The sequence below is a fragment of the Thalia democratica genome, chromosome 1, assembly GCF_965202585.1.
Source record: "Thalia democratica chromosome 1, ktThaDemo2.hap1.1, whole genome shotgun sequence".
NCBI classification, from domain to species: domain Eukaryota; kingdom Metazoa; phylum Chordata; class Thaliacea; order Salpida; family Salpidae; genus Thalia; species Thalia democratica.
Genome location: NC_139165.1, coordinates 1,966,299 through 1,986,876, shown reverse-complemented (window position 1 = coordinate 1,986,876; position 20,578 = coordinate 1,966,299). Strand labels below are relative to the sequence as shown.

General features: G+C 23.7%; 1 protein-coding gene across 1 annotated transcript; it reads right to left on the bottom strand.

Moving 5' to 3' along the window:
- Positions 1-6,138: 6,138 nt before the first annotated feature.
- LOC145833312 (transducin-like enhancer protein 2) lies at positions 6,139-18,808 on the bottom strand. Its single transcript, XM_082940500.1, has 19 exons — positions 18,740-18,808; positions 18,362-18,465; positions 18,017-18,080; positions 17,510-17,554; positions 17,158-17,220; positions 15,602-15,667; positions 15,039-15,414; positions 14,700-14,755; positions 10,540-10,755; positions 10,273-10,323; positions 9,854-9,993; positions 9,508-9,602; positions 9,052-9,262; positions 8,684-8,885; positions 8,208-8,402; positions 7,911-8,038; positions 7,375-7,560; positions 6,886-7,066; positions 6,139-6,525 (listed from the first exon to the last, which is right to left on the bottom strand). Exons 1-19 carry the CDS (start codon positions 18,764-18,766, stop codon positions 6,415-6,417), a joined length of 2,517 nt encoding a protein of 838 aa, XP_082796626.1. The 5' UTR covers positions 18,767-18,808; the 3' UTR covers positions 6,139-6,414.
- Between the last annotated feature and the right edge of the window lie 1,770 nt (positions 18,809-20,578).

Sequence of the window (20,578 nt, the reverse complement as noted above, 5' to 3'; positions counted from 1 at the left end):
AACTTTTAAATCTGATTAACTTTAATTTATAGTTATATTTTAATACTAATATATCTTTAAACTATATAACGTATATAGCAAAGTTTAAGAAGTTTCATCAAAAACTAATGAATTAAAAAAGTGTAGAACTATTCGTTTTACTTTTTGTTTCCAGTTCTATGCAGAACATATTTTAGTTTTAACAAAGAATATACTTATTTTCATCAAAAATGCGTATAAATTTAAACAAAAGCTTTAGAAAAATAAATTTTGTATTTTTTTTATAGTTTAATTAAAATTTTATCTAAATCCTTTTTCTTCGTAACAATTTGTTTGAGTAAAAACTAAGAATGTTTTACTTTATGACATATACTGTAGTAATGGATTTATGTAGATTAATAAATTAAGTTGAAACTTACTACACATGTTTTAAGCATGTATGCGAATTCAATACGGTGGTTTAAAAATGTCAATCAGTATTAAAATTTTACACTTCAAATTGTTGTTTGCGGTTTTATTCAATATTTCCTTAATCTTTTAAACTATTTGCTAATTATGACAGCTTGTTTGAATAACGAGATTAGTAATGTACCTTTAGTTGTGGCTACTTGCACATCAATTACCATAACTTCAAAGTTTTTGTTCGCAGAACAGATATGGAGGTGTTAACATATCAATCATCATTAAATTGTACGACTTTAATATTTTAACAGGTGTGCTTAAATTGTTTCTGAGTTTACACCAACTTTAATTCGATACAAATATTTGTATTTTTTGAATTTAATTTGATATTAGATCACGCGTGTTTAACCATTTTTCTAAAAAAATAAAAGTTTTTTTTTGTGAACAGTTGATACGCACTATAGGCATTTCGTAATAAAAAGTTGTAAGTATTTTACTACTTTTTTTTTTTTTTGGTTTTTGAAAAGTTTAAAAAAAAACTTAATTTTGAATGAAACATTTTATCTTACTAAACCAATTAGGTATTGAAAAGTGTTTGATTTTTAAATTAAAGCATGTACATCATAAAACAAAAGTTTACATTTTAATATTAGTAAAGTTTAAAAATTTAAACTATATTATAAAAGTAGAATATTTATTGCTTACTTTTACTTTACAGAAGAAAACTAATATACTTATATTGGTAGTAAGAATTTAATTTTTTTAAATACTTTATTATGATTATTGAAACATGTTTTAAAAAATAAGAATGTTACAAAAAGCTTTTAACAAAAAAGAAAGTTAAGTTCAGCTAAATCAATGAGTTTTCAATTAAATGTTAATTATAGGTGTCTTGTTAGCTTTTGAACTTCAAAGCTAATATAAAAACAACAAACGATTAGATACGCCTAATTAACCTCGAACAACTTTGAAGAAGAAGTATTTTCAATCTTGAACTTTTTTTTAAATAAAACGGATGTCAAAAGAGAATTTGAACGAAAAGAAAAAAATGAGCTCATGAGCTATTTAGCTATTTAATTGGTTAAATGTTTTATTTCTGACCCTCTTAACAACCTAACTACTTTCTATTTTACGGACATTAAATCGAGATTAATAGAGCTTTTGTTAAGTATAAAGCTTACTAAAAACAGCAAATAATAAACTCTGTAAAAGTTTTAGTTTTGCTAATAAGTATAATTATACTACCTTGTTTACAACAATATTAGAATGAAAGAAATTTACTACTTGGTTTTTTAAAATGATTTTTTTCGGCACACTACTAAAAAGGTAAAAATTAAAATGAATCAATTTTTGTTTTGGATAACACAGACTTTTTTGTTAGCCGTTTAGTTCTAAGTTGAAGAAATTATACCCTTCTTAATAAAAGAGCATTAAAGTTAAACACAATTTTTTATACTAAACTTTAAAGTACTCATTTAATGTACCAAATAGGAATAATAACAATGAACAACTCTATATATTAACAAATTGAAAAATATAATTAACAAAACTTAATTTTATAAAAAAAAAACTTCTTGTTTCAATTCAATTTAATAAAAGATATGACTTATAACAACTAAGATATTTGCCTAATTTATCACTTAATTTAGCTGTACAAAGTTGTAAATATACTGCTATAGAAGTGATAAACTAGAAACCAGTTTACAACAACTTGTCTCAACTTGCAAAAAAATAAAAAAAATATGTTTGAGGTCATCATTTAAAATCTGTGAAATAACTAACATTCCTTAAACGTCGAAGTTTACGTTTTATAGTTTTGATTTATCGAAAGTTTTATTTAAGTAACTGAAGAATGTTAGCATGATTGTCGAAGAGATATTTTTTGTTAAATTTGAATATAGTTGTAACTAAAAACGCATTTTTTAGATTTATAAAAATAATAAAATACTCGATAAAACCATAACTTTTTGATAGATATAAGAATTAATTGAAAAATTAGCAAACTAAAGTTCATAGAAGATATTTAGTTAACCATTAACAGTTATGTTTATTTAGAAGTGTTTTATATAAACAAAACAACCTGCATAAAAAGTATTTCTCTGTTTCTATTTCATTACCATACAATTACAAACCGCAGTTTGTTACGTCTTCTTTCTAGTGTTTTTTATCTCCACCGCAAAATTCTTGCGTGACAAATTTCTAAACTTCAAAAAGTTTCGATGACATTACTTTTATCTTGACAAAAAAATTCTTTAGACGATTTTAAAATGTTAATTTGTGATTTATATCAGAACTAATTTTTTTGGTCTATAATTTAACTTTGTTTCCAACTTAATTTTACATCTTTCAGATTTACACTGATAAACTTTTTTTTAACTTTCAGAAAACATTACCTGTATATTATTTTGATAACTGATTTAAACATTTAGTTAAAAGATTTTTTCTGTGTAACAATTTTGAAGCAAGTTGAAAATATTTAACTTTGTGACACTAACTGTATTAGTAAAGTCAAGTGATAGGTAAAATTATTTCACACTTACTACAAATGTTATAAGTATTTATGCAGGTTGTAAATGGATTTTTAAACATGTCAATCATCATAAAAATGTTTACACTTCTACTATTGTTTGTGGTTTCATTCAACCGACACATAATCTCTTTAACTATTTGCCAATAATAACAACATGTTTTAATAACGAGATTTACAAGATAATTTAATACAAGCTGTGTGGTTGTTTGCATATAAATTCATAACTACAAACAAAATTGTCTGCAAATTAGATATGGAAGATTAAAAATATCAATCATTGTTAGACTTAATATAAGTTTAATCTTTTAACAGGTATACTCAAACTATTTCTGAGTTTACACTAATTTTAATTAGATACAAGTATATGTACTATTTGTACTAACAAAACATTTATTAAAGTTCATTAGTTAAACTATGTGAAATACCTTACCATTCTGTCTTATTATATTGTCGAAATGAATATTTAATAGTTATAATAAATGAGAAAATTTATTAATAGTTAAGAAATGTTAGCTTTGAAAATATTTTCAAAAACCTATTTCTTATTAAAATTGATCTAGTTATAACTACAAGAGTATTTATTTGATAGTTAATAATAAACTCAATTGTCGAGAAAATTTCAACTTTTCAAAAAATAAAAGTTTGGCTGAGTATTTTTAAGTATAATCTAATTTCTTTCTTTAGTTTGTAATAAGTTTAGTAGTATATATGTTAATTATATAAACGTAAAAGCTAAAAGTTATGTAAAATTTAGTGAAGTCGAAAATGTTATAATACAAGAATGGAGTTATAAATAATTTTGTTTCATATTAAACAGAAATAAAATACATCTTATAAAAAAATCTATAAACAAGAAAAATCATTGAATGAAGCATTTACTAAATTAGTTAAAAACTAAACTTATTGTATACTATTATTATATTCTTTTCTAATTGCCGTAAAATTACCTGTTAGATTAATAAACAGAAAGTTGTAAAAACGTAGTTAAACATGTTTTTATTTCTTAATGTTTATGCAACAAACGGTTCTACTACGTTTAAACCAAAACCTAATTACTATACAAACTGTCTTGTTTTTAATAAAAAAATTTGTAAACAATAATAATAATAAAAAATAAACAAGAAAAATCTTTGAATGAAGCGTTTACTAAATTTGTTAAAAACTAAGCTTATTGTTTACTATTTTTTTTTTCTAATTGCCGTAAAAATACCTGCTAGATAAATGAACTTAAAGTTGTATAAATGTAATTAAATATGTTTTTATTTCTTAATGTTTATGCAACAAATGGTTCTACTGCGTATTAAACCAAAACCTAATTACTATACGAACATAAGTCTTGTATTTAATAAAAAAATTTGTAAGAAAATCTAATTTAATTTGATAAAATACAAAAATATCGATTGACGTAAATAAATTTCTCAAAATTTATAAATTTATATAATCAGTATATTTTATTAACTAAACTGTTTTTTGTAATTCCTCTTAATAGTAACAACTTTTAAGCAAAAAACTGGTTTAAATTTTGCGATCGATTGTAATTTGAAAATTTAACATTGAATATTTATACAAAATGTATTAAAAATAGATAATTGACTTCAGAAGTTTAGTTGAGATATCAAAAATCTCCAGTAAATTTTATTTGATGTCTAAATGCTAAACACAATACTTAAAAAATTAAATCTTTATAACTGCCTAGTAATTGTACATATGTATAATGTAGATGCTTTTTTTACTGTAAAGCTATTTGAAATAAATTCAAAATGTTTATATTAGTAAGTTACATGAAAATTAAACTAAAAAGTATTATATTCAAACAAAATTAATAAAATAGTTTAGAACAAGAATACAAATTTAAATTAATTAGTTTGATACGTAACAGAAATGAGGCCACACTATAAAAAAATTAAAGTTAAAATTTTTTAAATGTACATTTATTAAATTGGCTTAAGAAGAAGCAATTAACATCTATATTTTTTTTTCTAATTACCATAAAATATCGTTTGATAAACTAAAGTAAATATATTAAAAAAAAAGGTTAAACATTTTTTTGCGAAAAATGTATTGGAAAAGATGGTTTTAGTATGTGTTAGACTCTAAACTAATTGCTATGAAAACATAAGTCTGGTATTAGTAACTATTTTTACATAAGTATGCAAATTTTATAGTTAAATTCAATGAAAGAAAATAAACAACCATTGACGTTTATAAATTTGTTAAACTTTCTACGGTTTATAGAATCAATATATACAACAACCTGTTGTATTTTTTTGCAACTATACTTAATATTAATAACTTTTAAGTACAAAGACGTTTCTTATTTTGGATTAATGTTAAATCTGTATCAACCCATAATGGATATAAACCGTGAAGCTTAAACGACTAATATTATACACAAAAGTTTATTGATTATTGAACGTTTTAACTTTAAAACCTTAGTCGATTATATTGAAATTTTTAGTGAAATCACATTGTAGTTTAAATGCTAGACCTAGTTTTTTAAACTAATTGCTTTGGAACTGTTTATCAAACTTATATATGCTTTTTATTCACTTTTACTTTTAAATCTATTAGTAGATATAGTTTATTTTATTTATTCCAATAGTATTTTAAAAAAAATTCAAAAGCAACATGTTTTAATTTATTTAATAACTAAAAGTTCCTAAGAAAATTTTTACTTCGAGTTCTCAAACCAAAAATATTACTAAATTTATTTGTAAAATTTTAATTTTGTCAGAACTGTATAAAACTTTTATAAATTATAAAAGCGTTAAATTTAATTAGAGTTTAAAAAAAACAGTCACTACAATATACATGTTTACTAACATAAAGTTTTTTTTTTGTACACAAAAACACAAAATTAATTTGTAATTGTTTATTGAAACAAATTTAACGTAATTGAAAACGTATGATTGTAGCTTATACGTTTTCCCTATATTTTAAAACCATATTACCTATTTCAATAACAAATAATACCTAATAGTTTTCAGAAAAGTTAGTCAAAATTTGAAATTTATCATGTTAAATAACAAAAAATTACATTTTCTCGAAACTATCAAAATTAAAAAAATTATCGTAAGAATAAGTTTCAAAGTTATTTATCAAAAAACATAAATAAAAATAACAGTTCAAAATAAATCAAATTTCGAAAAATAAAAAGAACATACTAATAAAAAAAAGTGAACATTTAAAAACCAATGTAAATGTTACATAATATTATACAGGAAAACTTTTTTATTTAACTTCGAATTATTTAAAAGAATATTTACATTTTTTTTGTAATTAGGTGTAGGTTTTTAAGTAACTTATTAAATCTTTTTTTATTTGTTAACACATTGATATGTAATTGCTTTTTAATTATAGTTAATTTGTAGATATATCTACTTAAATAAAAATGTTTTTGTTAACAGTTTCTTTTAGTCGTAACAAATTGATAAACAGTTTCTACAACGGAATATAGATGCAGTAGCTTACTTAATGTAAGTACATTCATTATTATTTTCTTTTTATTTGTAAGTACACTCATATACAGTTGCTTTTTTGTCTCCAGATCCAGTTATTATGTACTTATCATCTTTTGAAATATCACATCCTAAAACTGATGCATTTTCCTTGACCTGTAATAATTAAAAGTACATTAAACAATTATTTCTTCTCCATGTTACAGTTTTTTTAACAATTATATAACGTTACTATTGTTTGTTTAAGGAAAAAAATGAATTCTTAAAGTAATTGGTCCTAGGACTTAGCGTACAAAAATTTATTAAGTATCAAATTGTACATCATTTCAATACAGTTTAACGTTATGTCTAGGATCACTTGAACACAGTTTTAATTAGCAAAATAATTTTTTTGTTTTAATGTTTCAAGATAACTACCAACAATTACAGCCAAGTATTTTATAACTTCTTTTAACATAAAACCAGCATACAGTTTAAAATAAAATAAAGTTTTTCATTATTTAACTCTAAACTTACATTGAAAATATTAGCAGCGTATGGGCTTTTCCATCCATTGATAACTTGATCTTTTCCAGTTGAAATAAACCAATCATTTCTATGAGCATATTTAAGTGAAAGTACACAACTATCATGATACCTTACTTGATATTTTTCATTGTTTTCCAAGTTACATACTTCTACATTGTAATTTTCCAATCTGTATTTTATTTACAGAGTTAAAAGAAAAGCTATATAGTGATTTATTTACATTTACATGGTTCAAGAATTAATTATAGAATTTTTACTATATAACAAAAAATTGTTTTTAAAATAACTTCAGTTTGAAATTAAATTTTCTAATGTAGGCAATAAAAAGAAGCACATCAAAGGTAAAAAGAATAAATTTAGAAAAGAATAGTCATTTAGTTATAAAGATTTTACAAAAGTAAACTTTTTCTTCGCTGATGAAGTAACTTATACAGTGTATTTAATCTTTTAGCTCTTTTTTAAAGTATATAAACTAACCCAACAGCAATCCAGTTATTGTTGCAGCCTAACGAGAACACTTGACTACTAAAATTAATAATTTTATTTTGTTTATTTTGACGTATGTCCCAGCATCTGACAGTGTTGTCCAATCCACCTGTAAATATGTCACCTCCAGTTGAAATGTCAATACAAGACGCTCCATCTGTATGTCCTTGGAATTGACTGTTAAAATAAAAAGACATTTGTAAATGTCTTGATATAGGGTTGTTCCAAACAAGGATTAAGCAGCAGCAGAACTTAATTTTATTTTGTCATACAATTATAATACAGTTACATAGAAATATTGGCACAGATATTATTTGATAATCACAAACCAAAAAAATCATACCGTCTTATCTGTCATTTATATACTGTTAGACACCTCTAAGATGTATATTATAATTTATTATGGTCTCAAACTTTGTAACGTGTTGTTATAGCTTGCGATCACAATTATAAAAGTATTCATCTAAGAGATCTTTTCATTATTTTAATCACTTTTCAAATAAATCTGTATAATAATCTTAACTTACTGAACAAGTTGTTGATTGTGAATGTCCCACATATTAATATTACCATCTGAACAACAACTGAAACATATTTTGGAATCCTGAGAAATTGCTAGAGCGTAGCAAGCCGGTGAACGTGAATCCAACTCAGCCTGAAAATTCGAGAACTATTTTGACAAAAATTAAATATAAACAAAGGTCTTAACTCTTATTAAACTTATTTTAATAGTTCTATATGAATTTAATTTTTACAGTTTTATTAGTATCTCAACTTGAATGTTGTTACAAATCTTAGTTTAGAAAAAAAAAAGTACAACAAACCTTTAATTTAGGGGTTCCCCCATAATTGAGATCCCACACAGATATTGAAGATGATTCACCGCCCACTAAAAGGGAGTTTCCCTCTTTTATAAGTTTGCAACTTCTTATATAATTGTCCCTCTGGAGACAATTGAAATGACTCAATGGTTTTGTTATTTCGTTCATTTCTTTTGATGCTACTGATATATCCCAGATCTGAAACCAGATGCTTGTTTACTTAGTTTACAGCAACGAATTTTTAACATATTCAACTTTTAAGTTATTAAGTGTATTAAGTACTATTGATATTAGAACTGATAAACCAATACTTTCACTAACCTTTTATGCATTAAATGTATGTCAATACTCATAGTAAAAAGTATAAAAGTACTAAGATACTTTTGAACCCTGTACATTTGCACTGTGTTTACATTTGCTTATTAAAATTAATTGATATGCATAAACACATACCCATATTAATAGTAAATCAACCCAACCTTAACGCATCCCCTACCACCAGTGTACACTAAAGGTCGCTGTTCATCATCACTAATAGTAACGGCACAAACAACTTCGTTATGCATCAATGAACACAATTTATTTACAATTGGCATGTCATTCATATAATTTGAAGGAATTTTCACTCTTTGTGGTTTCGTGTCAGTTGGTGAAGAATAATGGTAAGTACTTGGTTGTAATCTGTTGTGAGAAAATATATATTTAACAAATTTTATACATTAAGTAACATTGTAGTCAATGTAAATCTTTTTTTAAAGTTTACAATATCTTAATAATGATGTTCTTGATTTAGTAGATTAACAAAACTGTTTTCTAATATAAAAACTAATAAATTAAAAAAATTAACCTCATATTAGGCATAATATCATGGCCATTAGAAGGTGGAGTGTTTATTGGATAACCATATGGACTCTGATGACGTGGTTGTGACGTCATAATGGTATTCGGAGGTACTTCCATACTCGTATTAGCTTGTGGTGATGTAACAATAGTTGGAGGACGAATTGTTGACGTCATAGTAGGACTGATACGTGGTGCGTTCAAAGAATTATGGATACCTGTTGTTTGATTATTTGATAACCGTGACTAAATAAACAAACATAACTATTAGTTAATGTTGTTATTCAGTAATGTTTATTTAAGAACTTAAAGTTTTTATGAAAACTTTTTTGCAGCAGTTACTGCCTAAAAACTACTTAAAGTAAAAGTTCTAAAGTTTTTATAATTGCCTTATTTTTTCCTCTTATGAAGTTTGAAAAAGTATAAAAAAATTTTTGTTTTATTTGATTATAAAAATACCAACCTAAATTAGGAAGTGTAATATTTGATTGAGCGCTAATATTTTTGTCTAAGTCATTTTTGTTTCTTATACCTTCTTCTAGATTTTCTTCGCCTTTTCTGCTTTGGTATTATAATTTTAATTAGAAAAAAAAAACATCAATTGTACAGTGTTAGAGTACACAAATACAAGTATTTTTTTACTTCAAAGATTTGCTTTAAGTTTTGAACTAAAGACCATGCTAAAAATACTTAATTAAAATTTGCTAAATATTGAAGTAACAACACTTAAATAAGCTTACTAATTGTAAACTTGTGTGCCTTTATAACATCGCATTTATCACCAAAAATCAATATTAACTAATTTTTACCTAGGTGGTTGGCCATTACTTAGAATCGAACCAGGACTTGCTACAATATTATTATTTTTATCGCTGTGATGATAACCATTTGACTGGTTTGTAATCGAAGGTTTTGGAATAGAAGCAGAATGTTGCCTAGGTTGTTGATCCTATGAAATATAAACAATAAATGAAGTTATGTAACTATTAGATTTCAGTTGAAACTAAGTTGCTTAGGTTAAATTTAACTCTGTAAATATTGTTATATTCTTTTTCTAAAATTTTAATATAATTTTTTAAATTGCTTAAATTATAAGTTATTAATCAAAACACTTATTTACATAAATATAATTTCTTTATTATAATTAATCAAATCTTTAACTAGTACTAAATGTTTTGATCATTACTTATTACAGAAAAATCTAGTTAATCATGGATTATAAACTTACAGGAGGAGACACATCAACTTTCAGTTCAATACCATTTTTTTCTTCATGTTTCTAGAATTGATTATATTTTTGTTAACTACTTGATAGCAATTTTATAACAAACTCAAAAAATTTTTCTTTAATATTTACGAATAAAAAGCCAACACATTGTTTTATGATATTGTTTTACACGATAAATTGAGTTTTTTAATCATCGAGTCTAACAGCTATTTTCAAATATAAGTGATTTAGTGTCAAAATTATTTATATTGTTTTAAGAAATATAACCTCACTACTATTAAGTTTTCTTTTCTTTCCATTCAATCCATAAATGTGATTGTTAGCATTATGGTTATTACCATTATTGTGATGCAAGTTATTGTTACTACCATTAGTTTGTTGATAAGTATGGTTGTTACGGTGATTGTTTGTATTACCATTTTTAAAATCACGTCTCTGTTGCATATCTTGTTTGTTTGGTGTTCCATTAATTGGGGTTCCATTCTAATATATAAAGCTATATATTAGTATGTTTTCCAATAAAAACACTTTCAAACACCTTTTATAATAGATAAACTAATAAATTTTTAACTTTAATTACGTTCAAAGTTTTGAAACTTATAGTTTATTTAAAAACAGACAATAATTTTGTCATGTGACTGATTTTATTTTTTAATTTATTATGTGAATATTTAAATAGATCTTAAATAACTTTTAACAAATTAAAAAACAAAAAAAGTGAATTAATTCTTAAACAAATTATAATGAGCAAACAATTAATAACAATATTCAAAAAAGTGATTGCATTTTATAACTAACAAACTAGGCTCATTAAGTATGTTTAAGCAAATGTATTGAAATGTATTGTATTGTAATATAAACGTATTAATAATTCAAAGGTTCAAATTAATTTATTGTAAATATATTAGTCTGAAGAGTCACTTTTTTTATAAAAAGAACTAATATTATGAAAATTTTGGCAGCAATCGACTTAAAGGAACTTGAAACATTAATATTTAGTGAGAAAATTTTCAATTTGTGTAAATATTTAAACTAAAAACGAATTATAATGAGCAAAACACATAAGAAACCAAATTACAAATAAAGTTTGCATTTTAAAACTAAAAAATTAGGATTTTTTATCATATATAAGAGTCGTATTTATGTACTATAAAAAAATAAAAACACTAAATATACTAGTCACAAAAGTCATCTATTTTTAACAGCAGCAAACAATCTACAATATGCAAATTTTGCAGCAACGGACTTAAAATGAAATTAACTTTGATATTTGGTGAGAACATTTTAAAGTTGTGGTTGTAATTTGATACTTTTTATAAAAAGTTTCAAAACGTCACGTTTAGTAATTTGATAAGAAATTTTATATGAGACCAATTTGTATTAGCGGATGCAATATAATATTTTATTCGTGATTATATTCACAAAAGAAAACTGTTAATTTAATACTTTAATCATGGTTTATTTAAAGTATTTATTACTATAAAACTTCTAATGAGATTAATTTGTGATAGTATAAGCTTATAACAAAAAAGAACTGTAGGAAACTATCAAATTAAAAGAAGAATAAAAAACCATTGTAGAAATTGAATAGTTTTGCCTTTATTTTATATTTAATAGATACCAGAATTATTTGTAAAACATACTTTTGTATATGTAGAGAACTGTTAAAAATACAAATAAAACTATAAATATTTAAGTTTCTTATTATGATACGATAAAAATGGTAGTATTCAGATTAAAGTACACTAAAAATAGTTAAAAAGAAATATAGTAAACTTGTTATGAATTTTAATTACTTAAACTTTTTTTAATTTGTTTAAACACTTCATTTGATGAAAAAAATGAATATGCTGGCAAATGTTATAGTTTACTATAAAAATAAAAAAATAATAGTTTATTTTTCATTGTTATTTGACCTCTCAACTTATAACAAAGTGTTATGTTCTAAAAAAAACCTAGTTGCTTATAATTGTTGGCATAACTAGTAGGACATCTTATTTATTTTATGTAATTAATATAATAATAACAATCGACATACCTAGATCTTTTTGAAACATTATTTAAAGACAACTAAATCATTTAGCTAGTTTTGCTTAACACTCTAATATCAAGTTTAAAATTACACTCTCAGCAACATGACATCAAACAGAATGCCAAACGACATTTTAAATTGGTTTGAGATTGTATCATAATAAATATGAAAATAAAAGTGAATATTAACACTCGTTAAAAAATACAAAACTAAGATCACCTTTTGTAAATATAAATGCTTATCTAACATTATCTAAAAACGTATTGTTCACATATTTCATAGTTTTATGGTAGTTTATATGTTTCTTATTTAGTTTATTGAGTTTTAATTCATCAAACTCTAATAAAAATCAACCGTAATTTTTAATTTAATTTTTTTCAATTTAAAATCTGGTTATTCGAAACATCGAATAATTTTTTTTGACAAACAAAGTTCTTTTTTTATTACGTGTTTATTTTAAAAACAAAATATAGTTCTTGAATTTAAACTAACTGTTAATTTGTTTAGAAAAAAAAGTTCTTATAGACTGTTTATTTTTTATTTATTAAAGTGTTATATTGACTAGTTTGTAACAAAATTATTCAGATTTTAAACATTTTAGAAGTTTATAACTTTATTTAAGATAAAAAGTTCAAATATAATTTTTTAACATTTTAAAGAAAAAATAATTTTAATTTTTTAAAACTTTTAAAGCACTGAACTGTGAACGACATTTATATAATAATTATTACTCTTATTAAATTATTTGTCATAAATAGCCAAGAAAATAAAATTTGCATATATGTTTATATAAACCAATACGACTATAATAAGCATAATTATGTCTGAATTACTTTATAAAAATAGCATACTCTTGATTTTTATTTTAACTTTTTTTCTTTGAAAATGTTTTTTATAAAATTTTAGTTTTTACAAAAACTATAAACTCCAAGTTTAAATCAACAAAAAAAAAAATCAATCAAAAGTGTTTATTTATTTATAAATTACCAGGTTACCGTAACTTTAAAACGTACTTAGAAGATACAAAAGACAGTAAAACAACTTAAGTAACGATTTTTCAAATGTATTTAAGCGTCAACGTACTTTTCTGAAAACCACAAAAGAAATACAAACTGTCGCAAATAAAACCACAAGAAAAATCGACGAAATGCGTTTAAAGGTCATAAGTTTTAAATTTCGAGTTCTTACGTAAAATGTTTGGCAGTTTTTTGAGTTTTAATCTATAAGTACTTGTTTTAACACGTTTTAATCTAGATTTATAAGTCGATTGTTTGTCATACTTTATTTAAAGTTTGAAAGTTAATTACACTACATTATTCAAATAAGAAGCAAAAAGCAAAATTTTGGCAGCCTTTTAAAAATTTTCAAAATTTCAACGTTTACTACACGTGTTTTAATAAAATTTTTGAAAATATTTCTACACCTGCTTGACATGTAGTTGTAATTTTAAATTTGACTAAACCACTTGAAAAAATACTAACCACACCTGTGTGTTATATAGAGTGTGATCAGAGAAATTGTAAAAACAAAACTTTGGTTTTAGAAACAGGTATAATTCTAAAACTTTTATTAATACGATAAAAATACAAAAAATATGATTAAACTTGTTTTTCAGAAAAAAAATTTAGACAAAAAAAAGTTCTTAGAACAAACATTCAATGGACAACTTTCATTTATTAATTTTTTATTTTCACAACTTAAAGTAACGACCAAATGGAGTTTTCATAATTGCTTGTGAAAGCCACTTACAAAACATTTTAAATACTGTCATTAGCAGAACAAAACAGTAATGATTTACATTTGCAAATATGTTATATCTTAAATATCAACAACAAAATATCAATATTTTTTTACTTTATTTTAACAAAAGCCGCGTTTAAATATTTTTATATGTGTTTAATTAATAATGGATGTTATCCATTCAAACAGTTAAATTACTTTTTTGGTATTTTTGTCAAAAAAAAAAGAATAGCGGAAAATTTTTATTTAAATGTTCTTAAAATAGTTTTTTTAAACTTTTAGTTTGAATAAATTTACTGAATTTTAATCTAAAAATAGATTTTAGGAATTTTTTTTTAAGATGATACATCCGTTGTTGCGACATTAATTTTTGTGTTAAATATTTTTTTCTAAGTACTTATTATAAGTATGTTTTAAAACTTGTAATGAAAAACTAGTTTTTAAAGTAGTTGAATAACACAATTCTCGTAACTAACTTACGTTTGTATTGAATTTGAAATAGTCATGTCTAGCTAGTTTTTCTAGAAAACGTTCAAGTTTTTCAATGTATCAAATTAAATTAAATTAGTATAAAAATCAATAAATAAACTGCTGAAATTCTTTAATGTTTCAATTACCTTAAAAAGCATTAATATAAATGTAAAAATTGACCAACTTGTTTTTGATGGTCTTCAGATTTTCTTTTTATTTGTTGAAAAGAACCATTATGTCCTGTTAATAGCAAATATGTTTTTCTCTGTAACCCCAAATTAATCAAAGACAATGTAAAAAATAAAGGTTATTTGTTGATTTTTCTTACTTATTTAAGTTAATAAATGGTTGATGAACAGAAGTTTTAAAAATATATACTTTTAATAAGAATGCAGCAAATAGTGTATTTCCATCGAAAATATTAATTACTGATCAGTCAACACTTTAAATTAAAATGTATTGTTGTTGATAAATTAATAAAAGTTATTGTTTTTTAGTATTTATGAATTTGAACAAAACATACCTTGATACTGATGATGATCAACTTTTAGTTCCTGCTTTATTTGTTGGTCAATTGGTTTTAGTTTACCGAACAACTCAAGTAGTGGTTGTTGCCCATTATGACGTGGTTGAAACAAACCCTGGTTGTCTAGTAGCTGGGGGTTATTCACTAGTTGTGAATTTGCAAGAAGGTGCTGGTTACCCAACAAATGAGGGTTGCTTAGCAACTGAGGGTTTTGTGCTAAGGCTAGTTGAAGTGATTGTTGAGCAACTGTTGTTGGTGGAATTCCAGGTAAGTTAGGTGGTAAACTAGGTATCTGAGTTGTTGGAATTCCAGGTAAGTTAGTAGGTAAGGTGTGCAACCCTTGTAATTGGGTTTGGAATCCTGCCTGTTGGCCCTGTATAATTAATAATAATTACTTGTAATTATGTCTGTCAGTAGTTTAGCATTTGAACAAATATATATCTCAGAAAAATGTATAACAAATACCTTTAAAGCAAACCGATTTTTTACACTTGGTTAATAGTGTACGAATAAGTGTACAATGTCTACTTTTTATTGAAAATTGTAAAAGTTAAACTAACAGCAAGCAGTTGATTGACATCTAAATTTTTAGCTTGTTCCAAAGCAACATTTGCATATTGTTGATGCTGTTGAAAAATTGTTTAACATTTTTCGATAGTGCTTGTTTCCAAATGCTTTGGTTATATACATACATATTTGCAATAAACGTTTTCTTTAATATTTAGGTAATAACAATAAAAGTTCTAAGATTTTTAAATATAACAAATATTTTAGTTAAAAAACAAATTAAGATAAGTATTTAAAACAAAATCGAACAATATGCATTTATTTCTTTGCAAGTATTTAAAAGTGTTTTCATTTCATAGATGCATAAAAAGATGAGCTGAACAAAAATGAAAATCTTACAAATATACTTTTACTCAAAAATAGTTAAAAACATTTAAATCTAAATTTGTAAGTAAAGGAATTTTTGTTATATAATTGTTTACTTATGTAAAGTAAATGTTATTTCTGTAAACTTTAACGGAAATGATTCACTAAAAGTTAAAAGATTCCAAAACCGTATTTGCAAATGTTTTCTAAACTACAATTGGCTATTTAATACTGTTATAACTTTAAAACAAACTTTTATAAATATTATTGGATTTTGAAAAAGTTTAAAAAAATTATTGATTCAATTTTGTAAACATTTAATTACTTTGTCTATAAAAGTTAAACTATTGATCTTTTAAATTTTACCAACACACTTTAATAAGTTAATTAAAGTTTAAACACTCAAATAGTTATAAAAATGACGTACAATTTTTTTAAACAAGTTTTTTGGACGTTACTAAACCAAGAAAGTTTGAAGTTACTAAAAAGTTTAATACAATCAAATACGTTTAAATAATTAAATATAATTTTTTGTTTAGGTGCATTTAAGTATAAAAAAAAATCACGTTGGTCTCACAATGTTAATGTAAAATAATTTATTTCTGAGTTAAAGAATTAGGTTTAAGTTGATAAAAACTTTGCTACATGGTATAATTAAAGTAATCTTACATCATGATTAACCTAAACTTTTATAGTTTGTCACGTTGTGTTTGTAAACATTAAAAAAAAAAAATTCTCAAAAAACTGTTTTTAAGTTAAACAATTTTTCACTGATAGCAAGTGAACAAATCGTGTTTGGTTAATTAAATAATCTTCAAATCTAAACATGAAAACCAGTTTATAATTGTAAAAGTTGTTTACAAAACTAAATTTTTCTAAAAAATACAACTTTGTTTGTTGTGCAGCTATTTAAAGACGCAACTTAACGAGAGTTTTTTATTTAGAGTTTTTGTTTAATTTAACAGCCCTTCAAGCTTTTATTGTGTTTATCAACTACTTTAATTAAGCTGCACATGATAAGACATTCAAGAAATAAGTTATTACTTTTACAAACAGCTTCCAATACAACGAAAAGTTACTCTATAGAGTTTTATCTACTGCTTTAAAAACACTTTGTAACTGTATGCTTTATTTAATTCTTAGCATAGCTAGTACAAAAAGTATCATACAATACCAGCTATAATTTACGCTTTAAAACTAATTTAATGTATTTCAATTTACATAAAAATAAACTTTGTCTAACTTCTAATGGAAGATAGGGTATAAATCTTTGTATTGTTCCGACCATTCGTTTTATTATTTCACTCTGTTAAATATTAATTGATTTAAAACGGTTTTTAAAGCTCTAATTAATAATTTGTTCAAAGTTTATTTTTATAGATTTATAACATTTAATAAAGATGTTTAATATTTAGTAAAAAATTATGAAAATATTTTAATTGCATTCGTTATGAAGTAAAACTATACTAGATAAGGTAAAAAAAGTGATTAAAAAAAATATATATAAACCATTAAATAAAAAAATTATTTAAAGAAGTTTATTAGAAGGAAAGAAAAAAAAAAGTTTTATTTGCCAACTACAAAAATAAACTAACTTTTTTGTGAAGTTCCAAATTAAGACTGTTCGTCATTTCACAATACTAAAAATTGTTAGATGTTAAGTATTTAAATCTTAATAAATTAAAATAAAAGTAACTGTAAAATTCAATAATAATTGTTTTTAGAAATGTATCTAGAAGAAAATAAAGAAAATTGTTTGAAAAAGCTCGTTGACTGAAATATCTTACCATTAACAGGGTCATTTAACTAAGTTTTTGAGCATTGACTTTTTAGCAAGTTTTAAGAGTATTTAGTTTAATAATGATAGATTAAAATTTATACGTTTAAAGTTTAGTTCGTTTGCTGAAACTACCTTTACGATAAAGAAATACTCAACAAATTCAATATAGACTTGCTTTAATTGTAAAACCTTTATTTAACATAAAATTGAAATTTAAATATTGTTATGTTTCATATCGACAAAAAAGGCTTAATATATCATGTATTTTTAAATAGTTTAACTTTTAATTAGTTAATTTGAATTTAATTTGTAATCAACTTACTATGTGATACTGTCTTTGCAGGTCATTTTTTTCTGCTAAAGCTCTTTCGTAGTCTTGTGTCAACCTGCGAAAAGTTATTAAAATATTATTTTGCTGTTATTTTATAAAACTTAATACAAAAAACGTGTTTAGGTGCTTATATTAAAGTTTCTAATAATTGTTTTTAGCATAAGTATAGCCTATTTTATTACTTTTATAATCATTTTTATATAGGGATAAAGTATTTGAGTCTAAAAATTTTTTATGGAAAGAAATTTTTTGTTTTTTTTATAATATTTTACCGTTTTTACGATGTTTACAAAGCTTGATAATAATAAAGAATAAGTAAAGAAATAGAAAGCTTACGATTGAGATTGATTGTGAAATTTTGTAACTTCACTTTTTATTCTTTCTAAATATTCGTTTATGTTATTCTGATTTAGACTCGGTGTCGTTGATGGATTAGAGCCCTGTAAGATAATTTATTTTATACTTTTAACTTAGTTCAATAATTAGTATAGATAATGACACAGAGTAAAAAATATTTAAAATAATCAGCATAACACACGATTAAACTATTTATCAATAGAATTTATAGAAAAGTTTTAGGTAAATCTGAAAAACTTTTCTGAGGTACCTAAAATTGTTTTCAATAAAGTTAAAAGTTATTAAGCTAAAATTATAAATTAATATTAAATATTTTCATTTGAGTAAAACATTTAAACACTACAAAAAAAAACTTACATTTGCTCTTTGGTTGTGAGGAAACATCAATTTTTTCTTGTTCTATTTCTTTGTATATTTAACAAATCTAAATATAAAAACTTCCGTAATATTTGAACTTTATTAATAACAGTTACTAAACGAAATCTTAAAATTCTTACTAGCATGATCAATAAAAACTGTTGTATTACAAATTCACCATTTTCAAAACAGGTTTCAAGGTTTACAAATGAGTTCAAAACAAAGTGAGCAATGTTTGTTTAGTAACAGTTAAGTTTAAAGTGCAATTTTAGAGTCCTTGAAAACATGTGCAAACGCTATAATGTTTATTTAGATGGGCACTTAAACCAGCTTGTGATTTTTATCTTGCAATTTTTAATTTTGTATTCGAACACTTTCAAACACTTTGTAAACCACTGTTAACAGCTTCAAAAATATAAAATTGCTTTCAAATTGCACAAAAATCTCTTGGTTAGAAAATTGCTTTGTTAAAATTAAAAATTGTTTCAACTACTCCAATTACTATTTTTTAATGTTTATTTAAGTAGTAAAAAAGCTAACTGTTTTTGTGTTGGTGACAAAATTCAAGTATCTATTTTTTAACATAGTTTTATTGAAAAAGACAAAAGTAGTTATTTAATTATGAAATAATTTAGCACAAACTTTGTCTATAGGTATATTCTCTAACAAACATAAATTTATATTTTAATTGTTTAAATTTTTGTTATTTTAACAAAGTGTTTAGTTATCAAACTTTTATAATTAAAAAAATCTTGTATTTTTAAAAACAGTATACCACTTAAAAATGGCAAAACATAACTTAATACTCAAAGTACAAAAAAACTTCGATACTAAATGAAAATTGAGCCTTTATAATATCAATCTACACTCGAAACCAAAACAAACACTTTTATACAGCGAATGTTTTGAAAATAATCTTTCTCTTAGAAAGCCTACCCAACAATAAATACTTACGGCAAGAGTAAAAATGAAATTTCCGTTTACGTGTCTCAAGAGACTTTGTAAATCAAAATAAAAACTTTACTTGGTATCATGCTGTTGTAAGTACATAGTTTTTGGAAATGCTCATGAAAATTTAAATTGCTTCATTTGATAAATTAAATGACTAGCAAAAGTTATGTTCATTTTGGACTATTAGTGATTTCTTTTTTTTTTTGGTTTAGAATTGTATATTAATAAAAGAGCACTTAAAGTGGTAAACAAAATTTTTGACAGCTAATTAGCGATTAAGTCAAAATATAATGTCAAAAAACTTCCAATAATTCAAAACAAAAATCGACGATAACACGAAAATAAGCACAGCTTTACAGGATAATTCAAAAGCAAACACAAATGTTTACTGTTCAAACAAGTCGAATTCACTGTAAAGAGTTCGTAACCTCACATTATGACGTAACACGCAAATATTTGTTCTCTGTGTAAATATTTGCAGAGCTGTTGTGTTTGATGTGTGTGGCAGATTTTTTTTAACATGATGTTTCTCTCGTGTTTTTAAATTTTATGTTCAAAACGTGCTTGTTATAATTTTGCTTGTTATAAGAAGTTGTACTTTTTTCAACCAACATTCATGTATAATGTTTTTAGAAAAAGAAAGTATCTTAAAAGTAGTTTTTGGGCGAAAGTTGAATATACCTTTCTTAATTTAATTTATAATCTATGTAAGTAATTCTACACATTTTTTTATAACTTAGTATTTCCGGTTAAGAAACTTCCATGTAACAAAATAAAAAAGCAGTAAATAAAAAAAAAACTGTGTATAATTTCAGTTTTCTTCATTTCATCAGTTTATTACTTAAAATAATTCTTTTTTTTTTTTTTTTTACTTTTTCTAGTTGTAGA

Bases quoted from the DNA above. Each gene is read 5' to 3' on its own strand.
- LOC145833312 (XM_082940500.1), bottom strand. From the start codon at position 18,766: ATGTTTCCTCACAACCAAAGAGCAAAT. The intron at 15,668-17,157 runs GTTAGACAAAGT...ATTTTTCAACAG, and splicing joins TACCCTATCTTCCATTAGAA to CATCAACAATATGCAAATGT. The intron at 7,067-7,374 runs GTTAGTTTATAT...AATAAAATACAG, and splicing joins AATAACTGGATTGCTGTTGG to ATTGGAAAATTACAATGTAG.